We start from the raw sequence: 14,540 nt of genomic DNA on the forward strand, positions 1-14,540 counted from the left end.
AATCTCAGGGTGGCCTTGAGCTCATGGTGATCCACCCACCTACCTCTGCCTCCTAAGTGCTTAAAGGCATGCGCCACCACACCTGCCCGGCATTTGCTGGAATTTCTTTCAGCCCTTTGACTTCTATGCCACTGCTTTTGTTTGGCATAGTCTCTGATACAGAATCAGCCAGTTACCTTAACATCCAAGGATCATTTCCTACAAGTGCCTTGCATGTGATAAATACAAGGCTTTTTTCTTGATGCTTTTAAGATATTGTGAGACTTAAAACAAGGTTGTATCCCAGTAAACCTTTTGTAAAGTCAAAACAGTGTAATTTGAACCACAAAAGTGTGGTCCTTGCTACATACAAGTCATAAAATTGAAAAATCATGTGTTGAATTGATCCATTGTAAGTTGGGAACTGCCTATATGTCCACTATCTTTTGCCAGTTTGATTATATATGTCCATTTGTGGCTATCTTTGAATTTATGTTACTTGGAATTCATTGAGCTTTGTGGATATGTAGATTAATGTTTTACATCAGATTGGTGACACTTTCAAATATTCTTCCTGCTCATTTCTTTCTCTGTTTTCTGGTATTCCCATAATAGGCACGTTGGTGGACTTTTTGGGGATAGGGGAGGGGTTGGCAGCCCAAAGCTTGCTGTCCAACTGACTGCACTTAGAGGTTACAGCCCAGGCCCCTTAGTCTGCAGGAAGTGAATTGAAGCTTTCTTTGGGTCAGGGAGTCAGGAAGTTAAAAGGTCTTGGCTCTAGTGTACTTCTTGCTGTGATGTGATGGACTGTCCACCTAATGGATTTGGTTTATTCTCTCTAGGTTCAGTGTCAACAATACCATTCTTCACCCGGAGATCGTCGAGTGGTGAGTGTGGCCTGCGGCCCCAGTGGAGCCTCTGCTCAGCTCATGCAGGTGTGGGGGAGACCGCTGCTTCTGCCACCCCGCTCACAGCCCCTGGAATTTCTCCCTCAGCCTTTTCTATGTGGTTTCAAATAACATATTTTTATTTCTTTTCACCTACTTTTTTATTGACAACTGCCATGATTGTGAAAAAATATCCCATGGTAGTCCCCCCCTCCACTATCCCCTTTGAAACTCTATTCTCTATCATATCCCCTCCCCTTCTAAATTAGTCTCTTTTTTATTTTGATGTCATCATCTTTTCCTCCTATTATAATGGTCATGTTTAGGTAGTATTAGGCACTGTGAGGTCATGAATATCCAGGCCATTTTGTGTCTGGAGGAGCACATTGTAAGGAGTCCTACCCTTCCTTTAGCCCTTACATTCTTTCTGCCACCTCTATTGCAATGGACCCTGAGCATTGGAAGGTGCGATAGAGATATTCAGTGCTGAACACTCCTCTGTCACTTATTAGCACCATGGTACCTTCTGAGTCATCCCAAGGTCACTGCCATTTGAAAAGAGAAGGCTCTCTAACCAAAAGTGAATGTAGCATTAATATAAGGGTATGAACATTAAGAGAAATGCTTACTGGGCAGTTTGATGAGCATAGTATATACATTTAGCCAGACAGCAGCAGACGTTACACCCCTAGGGTTCATGACTACTCCTGTTGTAGGTTTTCAGTATCAGGGATGTATTCCCTCCCATGGTGAGGGCCTTCAGTTAAATTAGAGGCAGTTATTTTCCCCCATAACAGACATGCCACTATTGCACCTGCTGGCTCATTTGGCCTGGCTGGCCAAATATAAGGCTTGGAGTATCCATTGTTGAGTATTTTCACTGGTGTTTTTTCTCTCTTCCATTGAGCTGCATGCAGTGTGGCTTTTTCCAGCTTTCTGCCAGCTGGTCTACATGGAGAAGGCTTTCAGCTCAGCTCCAGTAGGATTTCTCAGTGGCCTTGCAGCCCAAGTATGTGGAGTCTTCAGCAATAAGGTCTTACCATCTATTCTTGGTTGGAAACCAAGGGCCTCGGCAATAGCCTGTAATGTTTGGGGAGCATCGGGGACCTCCCTGGCCAACAATTCACTGGAGGTATCCCATCCCTGGCACTGAAAATTTTCTAGTAACAATCTATGGCTCATGAGAGTTCCATTTTCCAAAAATAGTAGGTTTTCATATGACTTATTTATATCCTCTTGGATTTTGATTAGCCCTCCCTCCACCTTTCCTTTACTCAGTGTCTTCCCCTGACCTCACTTGGGCCTTTTCATCCCCCTTAATCTTTCTTCTACTTACATACATACTTTTAAAAAATTGGCTGCTTGGGTTTTTTTCGGAAGAGCATGAGCCACTTGAATATTAATTAAATTTCCCGTATCGTTTCCTTCTTTTCACTCCTTCAAAACTCCCATTGGGTGTGGTGGTGCGGCCCAGCTGGATTGCTGGAGGTTGCGGGCAAACGCCTGGAAGTGGCTCTCCAACCCTGATGCGCCACTGAGCTGCGTTGTTTCCGTTGAGTGTGGCTTACTGTGCCACATGGTGACCACACAGGGTGATGTGCAGGCTCTGCTCCGGCTCTGCGGGGTTCCGTTTCCCCTCTGATCCTGAGATCTGACCTGCTAGTTTGGCGCTCAAGACCGTGTCCTGCAGATGAGTGGGAGATGGCTGGGGTTGGTGCGGCGGAGGTCAAGGAGGGACCTGTTGTCTGTTGAAGTCAGGGGAAGGATGGTGGCTGTCCAGGGCCAGGAAGTGGAGCCCAGTGGTAGTGTGAGGGACAGGAAGCGTCTAGGCCAGTGTTGGGGTCAGTTTTGACTTTGTCTTTGGAGAACTGGGCAACAGGGAGACTTTGAAGGGCTTAGATGTGGGATCAAGTTTGCATTTCCAAAGGTGATTCTGGCTACTGACCAGAGACAGCTGGAAGGCAGGACTGGCAACTGGTCACCACGAGGAGGCTGCTGCAGAGGCCATGTGGCCATGGAGGGGCTGGGGTGTTAGAGCTGACTGAGCATGGGAGGAGCAATGGAAAGGAGCACTCCTGGGAGGAGCCAGCTCACCCAGGGCCCCGTGGGGAGGGGCCAGTATTGTGGCAGATCTGGGACTTGCCTCTGGTGTGTCAAGTCTAAGGCAGGTGCCAGGGGGGGAGAGAGCTGAGTTGAAGGTGGGGTCCTGAGAGCTGTTGACATGGTATCAGTACTGGCCCTCCAGAGGGACAGAGGAGGCCAAGCTAGCTCTGTGGGTAGTCCTGACCAGGGGCCCTTTACATCCAAGATGGGGGCTGTTTGTTACAGGTTCATGGCGGCCTCTTCCTGTTTGTATCAAGTAAGTAGTGCCTGGCTCTCTGTAGACCCACTTGGCAGAATAAGTCCCAAGTATCCAGAATGGGCCGTACGCACTCTTTGTGACTTTCCCTTGAGGTCATGATCATGGGGGTGCACTGGAGACCACAGAGGGTCCGTGCACCCCCTTGCAGGATGTACCGTTAGACTGTCACTTTTAAGCAAGCTCACTTTAATTCCAGTGACATTTGCAAGGCTCTGAGGTGGAATCTGCGTTTATAAGAAAACCTCTCAACTTTATTAAAGCGAGCAGCAGAAAAGACTTATTTGGCATTTGATGGCAGTGGAATGATTCGAGAAATGTCACATTGTCCTTGCTGCCTCAGGGGTGTGTTTTATCAGCATGGGTCCCAGGCTCTGCTGTGGTGCGGTTGCTCCTGGTGGCTCTGTCATAGCCATGATGATTCCCTCCCCAGGGAACTGAGGGCGGGGCTCTGGGCAGAACCACAGGCAGGTCCTTCATTTCCCAAAGCAGGTGGGCTGTCCATAATACTGAATTAGGATGTGGAGCTGCATTTTTGGTTTGTTTAATTGCTTTGTGAGTGTCTTGCTAAGTAGCTCAGATTAGCCTCAAACTCAAAAATCTTCCTACGTGCCAGGATTATAGGTGCAGCTACCACACCCTGCTGGGCTCCTGGGGCCTGAATGCTCTGGCTCCCTTGCTCTCTGGGCCCTGTGCAGAGAAGCTGCCTGAGGTAAACCATTCACTCTGACAAGTCAGAGTCCTTCCCAGTGTGTCCCTTGTGAAGTCACTGACCCCTTTCTGAGCTAACTCACAGTGAGGACTGAAGACTTGCCACCTCCACTTCTCCCGTCTGCTTGGCAGGTGCCTCATGCAAGATGGATGAGACCCCAAGTCAGATGCGGGCATATCCGCACTGTCCTGTCCCCTGCTGAGACTCCCGTCCCTGTGCATAAGGACTGCTAGTGCTCACTGGACCTGTCACTCTACTCTGAATTGTGTGTGTGTGAAAGAGAGAAAGAGAGAGACAGACAGACAGAGACAGAGAAGGGATGAGAGAGAGACAGACAGAGAAGGAATGTTAGAGACAGAGACAGAGAAGGAATGTGTGCGGGGGGTGGGGGTTAGATAGGTACTGTAGTTATCTCCATGTTACAGATGAGGAAACTGAGGTGACACAAGGAAGTTAGTGACTTGCCCAAGGAAAAGCCACGAGCACAGGCTTTGGGCTCTGGCATGTTGTGTGGCCTTTATGGCTCAGTGGAGCACCCTGGAGTCTGTTGAGTGGCAGCTTTTGTCACAGGTTAGTCCTGGTCCCTCGAAGCACAGGGTGAACAGAACCCACAGAATGAGTCTTGTGCCCAACCCAGAGCATAGCAGGGTCAGAGAGCAGGGCTTTGTGGCCAAGTTTCCCCAGCAGCACATACCCAGTCTGTCCCTTGCCCCCGGCCCCCGGGCACGGTAGCTTGGCTGGGGACATGGACTGTTGCAGAGCCAGTGTGATTGGGAGGCAGCCAGCAGCCCCTCCCAGCATCAGCGTGGGAGGCTTATTTTCATTTTCTGTTTGGGTGTCATTCATTTCTTTTGTGTGACTGTTTTATTGTTTTCCATTCTCTCAAGCAGTGCCTTTTTGGTTTCTTGTAAATTCTTCTATAATCGTGCTCTTCTCACAAACTCAGAATCATAAGTGATCACTTCTTCCCTTGTGCTGGGTATTGCAGTTCGGATATGTAGGTCGAAAGTTGAAGCTTAATAAGAGCAGGCGAGTCACTTTCATAATTTAGGCTGGGGCTCTACTCTGCTGTTTTTCAGATGACGAAATTGATCTGAAGGTAGGTTATGAAATAAAAGGAGATGCTTTCATCCCATCTGATACTGTGTCGCTGTGGGTTGCAGCTGAGTGCCACCAGAAGTGTCGAGGAGGGCGAGCATACCGGCAGTTGCCATGTACCTTCTTGGGTCTTAAGTGAGACTGTTCATTTGAGTCATCCACCGGTTTTAGAACTGCTAATTACACAGAGTGAAAGTGTCCTGCTTGCATTAAGCAGGCTGTGGGTACCATAGCTATTTCTGCTCCCCTGCCTGCTGTGTGCACCGGAGATGGCAAATTGTGGACGTTTAGAGAAGAGCCCCTGGATCCTGCATCCTGGGTGACATGTTCCAGATCAGAAGAGGCCCGCAGCTGATGACATAGATTCTTGGTAGGTCTGTTCATTCCTGTCACCTGATGGGTAGACATTTAATGACCAGGTTCAAGGGAAAGCAGACTCCCCCAGCACAGAGAGAACTTGAGTTACTGTGCACAAGGAGGTGGGAGCATCAGTGTGGTGGGAGCCCTAGGCTCAGGAGGAGGAGGGGTTCCTCCACATTTGCTCAGGAGGAGGGGTTCCTCCACATTTGCTCAGGCTACTAGCCCCAGATCAAACCGGAGAGTACTGGTGGAAGGCAGGAGAGGAGTGTTGTTACTGTGGCCGTATCGGGAAGGTAGCGTCCACATTTGGGGCACTGACGTGAGCTTTATGGTTTAAACAGGGAGAACTGGCAGTGGCATGGTACCCAGATGCCAGCAGTGCTGGTTGGGCTGTGCCTGGGTGACCACTGCCTCACTTCTGGTCTGCGTCACGTGAGGGGTCAGGCTGGTGAGCATGAGGTGACGGTCCTGCCTGTGGAGAGGGCACATCCTCACGGCCTCTGCTTCCCTGGTCTTGGGGCGCATGCTTCTATCCAGGGCATGGTCACACGGTGGAGAGGCCCTTCTGCAATACTGTTACTCCTGGAGCATGTGTTGCTTGCAGCTTTAGGATAGTATTGGAGCCTTCCAAATCCCCTCTGGGGGTCTGGAAGGGGACATTGGAAAAGCTAACAGTATTAGTACCTTAATATTTTGTATTGTTGGGCTAGGGTGTTTCAGCAGTTAAAGGTGCTTACTTGCAAAGCCTGCTGGCCCAGCTTGAATTCCCCAGCACCCACACAAATCCAGATGCAAAGGAGGCACATGCACCCAGAGTGCATTTGTAACACCAAGAGCCCATGGAGCCCACATGCATGTAAATAAAAATATTTAACAAAAAATGTTTTATATTGTTGTTTTTTAAGACTATACTTTACTGTGTACCCCAGGCTGGCCTCAGACCCCCATCTTACTGTGTCAGCTGCCCCTGTGCCCGTATGGGCTGCCATAACCAGCTCCTCCCTTAGTTACTGTGTGCTTTCAGCCTGGAGGGGGTGAGGTGGGTGAGGTATCACTGGTTGTTAGACAGATGCTCCTTAAATGGTTTACTTGCCTATGTGTGGACTGGAATGAGAAGCTGACCCAAAGTAAAGGAAGTGGAGACGAAAATGAGGGCAGAGATTGCTCCCAGTTACCCCTGGGCCTCTATGGGCTCGAGCGAGGAGTCAGTGCCTTTAAGCAATGATGCCAAAGTGCCTGTTGCATCTGCGTGGACGACAGGCACAGCCAGGCCTGCCCAGGTGCCGAGTGGCTCTCCCTCCATGCCCGCCTGTCCCTGCCAGGTCTCAGGCAGGCTCGGCCAGGGGCTGGGCTGGGCTCTGACTTGTTGGGAAGGACTTAGTGATGGTGCCTCCTGAGGATGTGTAACTCCAGCAACCCTTCTTCTTCTCAGCCCCGCCGGCGGTTCTGGGCTTTTGTTCTTTGCATTGCTAAGTCTCAGATGTGGAAGAAATGTTGGGGCCAGGGCCTGGGGAGTCTTGGCATTGAACTTCCGCCCTCCTCACTCTCATCGAGCACTCTCTACACATTTTTCTCCAGGAGAGATGGAATTCCTGGCCCTGTAAATGGATTTTCCTCAGCACAGTGGTGCTCTGATGCTCGGAGGCTGACTTGGGAAGTACCTCATCCCGTCTCGCTACTGTTTTAATCAGTGGTGCATTCAGACCTCAGCTAATTGATGTCTGAATCCTGGGTTTAATGTCCAGAGGCAGTTTTATGACCTGTGAATGTTTGAGTGGAAAAAAAGATTGTACAAATAAATCTCTGCTGGTATGGTTTTTGTCATCTCAGGTTTGTGGCAGGAGACTGGTTCCAGGGTGAGACTTGCCCTGCCCCAAACTCCCCGTGCACATGTTGGTGCCTGGGTATGCGTGTGCATCTGTGCATGAGTGTGTGTGTATGCGTGTGCATCTGCACATGAGTGCGTGTATGCGTGTGCACATGAGCATGAGTGTGCGTGTGCACAGGTGCGTCTGAGCATGAGTGTGCGTGTACGTGTGTGCGTGTGAGCATGAGTGTGTGTATGCGTGTGCACGTATGCATGTGCGTATGAGCATGAGTGTGTGTACGCGTGTGCGTGTGAGCATGAGTGCGTGTATGCATGTGCATATGAGTGTGTGTGTGTGCGTGTGAGCATGAGTGTGTGTGTGCGTGTGAGCATGAGTGTGCGTGGGGGAGCTGCTGGGTCTCGTCCTAGCGGGTCGGTGCTCTGCTGTTGGCACTTGTGCCTCCCCCCCAGAGTCCAGGCTCCCATCTGTGCCTCCCGAGTGCTCGGGGTATGGGTACGCGCTGCCATACCTGGCTGTGGCCCTGTCGCTGCCTCTGCTCGGGCAGCCCTTCACTGTGACGGCATGCTCGGGCACGGCCGCGAGCCCAGCTGCCCCAGCTTCGCACACCTCTCATCTTACTGCTGGGGAAGCCCGAGCTCGCCTTCCACTCCAGCTTCGTGTGGGGTGCCACAGTTTTCTATCCTGGGCCCTGGCCTCTTGCTTCCTGTGGGAGGTGGTCTTGCCCCCTGTGGGGATGTCAGCCTGGTGGACGAAGTCACCAGCGAGGCTTGGCCAAGCCTGCCCCAGAGCATGCCTCCCCTCAGGCCTGGTGGGCGTTCAGAAAATGATCCGTCTTTCCCTCGTCCTGTTTGCTCAGGAGCAGCAGAAGTGGCCTTATCACATGTGGAGACACTGTGCCGCCTGCTGAGTGCTGTTGTCTTCAGTAATTGTTTTTAAAAAAGTGTCTTGGGATTGTGTTTGGGATGTAACCAGCCAGGCATGACAGTGCCTCTCTTCTTCCCACCTAGGCAGGATAATTGGTTAAACCAGCACACGCAGGCCTCTGTCTAAGCTTGGAGTAAGTTGGACTGGGACAAGGCCCAGTCAAGCCTTCGAGGGCTGCCTTTGCAGGATAATTTGCTGTGCTTCCATTTTATTATTTTGTTTTTCACACAGGGTCTTTCTGTAGCTTTGAACTCACTATATATGTGTGTATATTTTATATTTTATATTTTAATGAGACTTAAGAAAATGAAGCCTTGGCTGAACTAACTGGCACTCCAGTGTGCCGTTCGCCTTAAAGTAAAATCAGAAAAGAGAGTGGGGCTCTGGCTGTCTCTGCTCAGAACAGTGCGCAGTCTTCCTTCTTGATCTGAGCCGTCCTTTCTTGTGTCTCCGTGGGGATGGTGCTCCACTGCCTGCCGGGGAAGGCAGGAATGAGTGTGAAGGGAGTAGGGATTCCTGGGGCTTCCAGCCTGGGCCTCTTCCTTGTGGTGCTCCGCAAGGAGTTCCCAGGAGGCTGTGCCTGAGCCACTGGCCTGACAGGCTGAGCGGCGTTCCTTCTGACTGGGGCTGGGGAGGTTGGTATCCTTTCCATTCCCAAGACCACAGACAGTCTCACTGTATAACCCAGGCAGGCTCAGAGTCCTGCTTGTCCTTTCTCAGAGGCGTCCTGCATGCTGGGATCACAGGTGTTGACCGCCATGCCAGCTCTTCTTTGTCACACAGCCCATCACTTGTCCTTGCTGGAAGTAGAAGGCTCCAGCTTGAGTGCACTGTCTTGGGTTGATGAGCTGTAGGTCTGCTGTGGGGCCTCTACCTTGCCAGGATACCACAGCCTTTTAGAAATACCTTTAAAAATCTCCCAGCGCGATAGCTCTAAGAGGGTTCCTCTACTACCTTTGGAACACAGAAGGGATTTGGCCTAGGGTGAAGGTGTGGGGAGCCCTCCTTGGTCATGGGAAAGCTGAGTTTCCTGAAGCCAGAGGCTGCCTAGCTGGTGAAAGGGCTTAGCTAATTCCAGGCCGAGGAGAGAGAGAGAGAGAGAAGAAAATGTAGGATTGTCTGCTGAGCACTGGGAGGAGAGTCGGGCTCGCGGTGTGAGGAGGAGAGTCGAGGTTGTGGTGAGGAGAACAGTGGGAGGTGTGCTGAGGTCCTGGTGGTGGAGAGTCCTGTGAACATGGGGAGGAGAGCTGGCATCCTGCAGTGGAATTGTCCTTCATCCTGAGGTCAGCTGGAGGCTATTGAAACCAGAGAAACCAGAGAAGCCAGAGTCTTGTACTCGTCAGGATGAGCCCAGCCGCTATGGGAAGAGACAGGCCAGAGTGTGTAGAAGCTGGAGTAAGTAGAGTCTGGAGAGAGAGGGAGGGCCTGGGGGAGGCTGGATAGGTGAAGGGCACACCAGAGCCCTGGGACGGACGGGGGCGTGGCCGCGGGCCAGAGAGAGGCGCCTAGGGTACTGGTTGCCAGGTGTCTGCTTTCTGCTGCAGGGGACCTGTGGAGCCCAAGGCACGGTGGGAGTTCTCATGTGTGGGACCCTAGGCTGGGGGTGGGTTAGAATGCCCAAGGGAGACCCAGCCCGGAGCCCCGTGCCAGTGAAGCATAGCAAGCCGGCATGGAGGGCAAACAGTGGGGCAGTAGTGGCAAGGAAACTGCCCGTGGCTCCTGCCTGCCCTGAGTTTAGATGGGAGGAGAGGACGGCCGGCACAGAGGTTCAAGCTACGGGGAGACGAGGGTGGAGGAGACAGGAGGGAGTGGAGGTTGAAAGTGGAAAGCAGAAGCTACTTTGGAGGACTTGGCTAGAAGATTTTCCTGTAAGAGGAGCCTGTCTCGTGGTCCTGACGCTGGAGTAAGAGGGGCCTGCAGACAGCAGATGTGCTGCGTGCTCCTGTATGCCCAGAGCACATGGTGGGGCTGGAAGTGGAAGCTTCTAGGCTAGCTTAGGCTTGTGGGGAGATTAAGGCCAGCCTGGGCTGTGTATGGGAGTCTGACTCAAAGGCCAAAAACAAAAAGGATCAGGATGGAGGAGGTTGGCTGAGATTCTAAACGTGTGTGTGTGTGTGTGTGTGTGTGTGTGTGTGTGTGTGTATAAGAATTGTGAGTTGGCTGGATATCCATGACCTCACAGTGCCTGATACTACCTACCCAAGACCATCATAAGAGGAGGAAAAGATAATGACATCAAAATGAAAGAGAGACTGATTGAGAGGGGGAGGGGATATGATGGAGAGTGGAGTTTCAAAGGGGAAAGTGGGGGAGGGAGGGTATTACCATGGGATACTTTTTATAATCATGGAAGTTAATAAATATTTGGGGGAAAAAAGAATTGTGAGTTGGGGAAGGAGAGGCAGAGTAGCTTATTCCCTTACCCCTTATCCGCAGGGTCAGTTCATTCGTTGACTGAGGGGAGCCTGTGCAGGGAAGGTGCAGAGGGGGAGGAAGTTGAGAGTAGGCTTTGTGCACGCTCCCCACGAGCTGCAGGCCTGGCAGAAGACCAGCGAGGCCGGAGGCTGGAGCTTGCATGTCACCCACCCAGCTCCGTTTTGTCTCCTAGGTCCTATAGCAGGTACGCAGCAGGCCCAGGTAAGGCCTCCAGGACTGGTGGGCACAGGCCAAGATAGGGTGAAGTGTTGGCAAGAGCAGTGGTGAGAGCTGGGCCAGCTAGAGAGGGACAGAGGACCAGGGAGGACCTGGGCCTGTTTCTACTGTATTGTGACTCTGTGGTCATCCTTACATCCAAGAGAGGCCCAAATCTGATTGGGGGGGGTGGCAGTGGAAAAGAAGGAGACACAGTGGTCACAAGGTTATTCTGCAAGTGGATTTGCACATGAGGGGCTAATGCACCTCCTCAGAGCCCCACTTGTGTCTCTGGACGCATCCCTTCCTGCATACAGAAACAAGCATCTGGTCCCCCAGGGGTGACTGCCACCAGTGTCCTGCAGTGGAATCAGGAACACCTCTCTGGTGACGAGCAATACCCTGCCAGGCCATGGAGTCTGCCTGACGAAAGAGAATATTCACTTGGGAACAGTCTCACTGGGCTGACTGGGCTCCACCTCTCTGGAAGGCAGTAGCATGCTGCAAGGTGCCATCCTCATTTCACTGCAGCCAGTGGCCACTGCACCAGCTGCAGGGCCACTTGGAGGTGGTGTGAGTCAGCAGCTGCTTCCGTGAGGTCTCCAGGCTGCTTCTGACAGAGGCCAGGGAGAGGTCTGAGTCCATGTCACTCAGCCCTGTCTTCCTTCCCCCTTTCCTTCCCCTGGTTTGTTCTGGGTGGCCTTCCCTCAGGTTGCTGTGTGGTCAGCTGAAGACAGACAGGATGGATAGTGGGTCCCCTCTGGAAACAGGGGCAGGTGCTGGTCAGGGACTCCAGCTTTGCTCATCTTGGGAGAGAAAGTGGTCAGGTGGGGCTGGGATAGGTGAGTCACCTTCAGCACAGCAGCCAAACTGGCTGTTGAGGGAGGTGTACTGGGAACCCTCCAGCCTGTCCTCCGTTCTCCTGTGCCCATTCGGCAGGTCTCAGTGTTAATGATCCGAGGATCCTGGGCCCTTCTTGCCATCCCCTTCCATACCCCCCACTTTGTAGTTGTTTCTCTCTCTTGAGTCTCAGAGTTCCATGAGGCGTGCCTTCCCCATCGCCGTGCGGGGAATGTCAAACTGGTACTTTCTTAATAGCAAGGTGCAATGAATGAGTGCATATTTGCCTTCATGGCAGTCCTCATTAAAGTTTAAAAAGTATTATCAAAGCAATATGTGTACCTCATTAGAAAATGCCACTGGTTTCCTCCATCACAGCCACTCTGACTGGGTGGGATGGGATCTCAGCGTGGTTTGGATTTGCATTTCCCTGGCGGCTGAGGATGGTAAACATTTTCCCCCATGTGCTTATTGCCCATTTGTACTTCTTTTCATAACTCTCTGTCCAGTTCATTTGCCTATTTACTGATTGGATCATTTGTACTTTAGTGTTTAACTTTTGGAGGTTTTAAAATACATTCCGGATATCAATCCCCTGTCAGAGGAATGGCTGGCAAATATTTTCAGCCATTCTGTAGTCTTTCTCTGTTGGTACAAATGTGAACTGATACAGCCATTATGGAAATCAGTGTGGAGGTTCCTCAAAACTAAAACTAGCACTACCATGAGAGCCTTGTGCCTGAAGAGATCATAGTCATCGCCCCTTTGTGATGCCCACACAGCCATGGCCATCGTTTCTGTTTTCACAGTGGCTGGGCTGTGAAGTCAGCCTGGAGGCCCGTCAGCATATGAGGGTATGGGGCGTGTGGTGGAGTTTTATCAGCCTCAAGGAAATGAGCAATGTTACTAGCAGAAAAATGAATGGAACTGGAGATCATCGGGTTAAGTGAAAAAACATTCAGAAAGACAAGTATCACACATTTTCTCTCATGTGGAATCTGGACTTTTTTCTCTTGAAGACAAAGAGGAAAGGGGATTTTTTAGGAAGAAGAGAGACAAGAAAGGGTAATGGGGGGGGTGACAGAAATGAATGTGATCAATGTACATTATATACATGCATGAAAACAGGTATGGTTGTGTCAGCACAAGAGACAGCAGGTGGATTGTAAGTTCAAGGCCAACAACAAATACAAAAAAGACATATGAGCTGGGTGGGGTGGCGCACGCCTTTAATCCCAGCACTCGGGAGGCAGAGGTAGGAGGATCGCCGTGAGTTCGAGGCCACCCTGAAACTACAGAGTGAATTCCAGGTCAGCCTGGGCTAGATTGAGACCCTACCTCAAAAAAAAAGACATATGAAAATGCCATAATGGAACACTTTTTTGTTTTACGATGAGCGTACACTAATTGAAGAGCGAAAACCGGTTCTGAGTCGTGCAGGGACGGCGGGTTACAGCACGGGCGCCCACCGAGCTGCCCGAGCGCCTCCTGCAGTGCTGCGCATGCGACTGGTTTTGGTTTGCACCCACCGGTTCCTCCTGTCTGTCCTGCTCTGTGACCGTCCTTGTTCCCCGGCCAGCCCCGGCCATCTCCCAGCTCGGCCTCCCCTCCACAGTGCCTCCGCGGCTCTGTGACAGGGCCCTGACATCATTTCTTCTGTTCATGTGATCCCTAAGTTTTAGATTTTTTTTTTTTTTTTTTTTTTTTTGCTTTTTGAGGTAGGGTCTCACTCTAGCCCAGGCTGACCTGGAATTCACTATGGAGTCTCAGGGTGGCCTTGAAATCACGGCAACCCTCCTACCTCTGCCTCCTGAGTGCTGTGATTAAAGGCGTGCACCACCACATCCTGCCAGTTTTAGACATTTTAAACTATTATTTTATTTATTTATTTGAGAGAGAGAATGAACATGGGTGTGCTAGGGCTTCCAGACACTGCAAACAAACTCCAGATGCATAACACTACCTTGTACATTATGTGGGTACTGGGGAATCAAACCTGGGTCCTTTGGCTTTGCAGGCAAGTGCCTTAACTGCTAAGCCCTCTCTCCAGCCTAAACTTTATAAATTTTATGTTTGGAGGAGGGAAGAAGATAACTGGAGAATGAAAAAGAAAAAAAAAAAAAAAAAACCAAGCAAAACCATAAAACGGAGTGTCTGTTGATGCTACTGTGGCTATGCCCTGTGCAGAGCTCACTAGGGTGGCAGCTTTTGTCCTGCCTGCACTGACCTAAGGTCTTCCTTAAGGACAGGCCTGCCACCAGCACCGAGTAGGCTCTCTTTCTTACTGTCAGTGAGGGACTCCAGCGCTCGGGGATGTAGTTCAGTGATAGATCACTACTGTGTACAAGGACCTAAGTTCAACCCCAGCACAACAAAGAAAAAAAATATTACTTTACATTTTAATTTATTCCCTATTTAGAGTATGAGTTTACAAAAAGAAAAAATCTTTTGAGTAGGCTAGTGCGAGGGCCCGGTGGCTACGTATGCTGCCTGTGCAGGCAGGAGGGCCGGGGTGGCCTGAAGCCTCCCGTGCTCAAGGCCCCGGATCCCAAGCAAACAGCTGCGCGTGGCCACGCAGGTCTGTAACTCTAGACCTGTAAAGGGGAGCAAAGGCCAGGGAGTTTCAGGGGCTCCCAAAGAACAGAAAGCTCAGATACTAGTAAGATACTCTGGCTCACAGCAAGAACAGGCCCAAGAGTGGAGAGAGACATCTAGCATTCTGTTCCAGCCTCCACCATGCAGGTGGCACCTGGGCACAGCAAGGGCATGTACACATGCGTACATCACATGTACCACACACACAAGCAAAACACTTTGTATTGACAATTTTTGTACATGCAAGGGCATATACACACGTGTACATCACACGTACCACACACACAAGCAAAACACTTAGTATTGACAATTTTTGTACATGCAAG

General features: G+C 50.9%; 1 protein-coding gene across 2 annotated transcripts in view; it reads left to right on the top strand.

Moving 5' to 3' along the window:
* Window positions 1-14,540, top strand: part of Pepd (peptidase D) — a 122,369-nt gene that overhangs the window by 39,009 nt on the left and 68,820 nt on the right. For both annotated transcript variants that reach the window (XM_004659957.2, XM_045154317.1), the window contains exon 7: window positions 822-866. In XM_004659957.2, the coding sequence (XP_004660014.1) occupies window positions 822-866 (45 nt within the window). The remainder of the gene's footprint in view (window positions 1-821; window positions 867-14,540) is intronic.

The sequence above is a fragment of the Jaculus jaculus genome, chromosome 7, assembly GCF_020740685.1.
Source record: "Jaculus jaculus isolate mJacJac1 chromosome 7, mJacJac1.mat.Y.cur, whole genome shotgun sequence".
NCBI classification, from domain to species: domain Eukaryota; kingdom Metazoa; phylum Chordata; class Mammalia; order Rodentia; family Dipodidae; genus Jaculus; species Jaculus jaculus.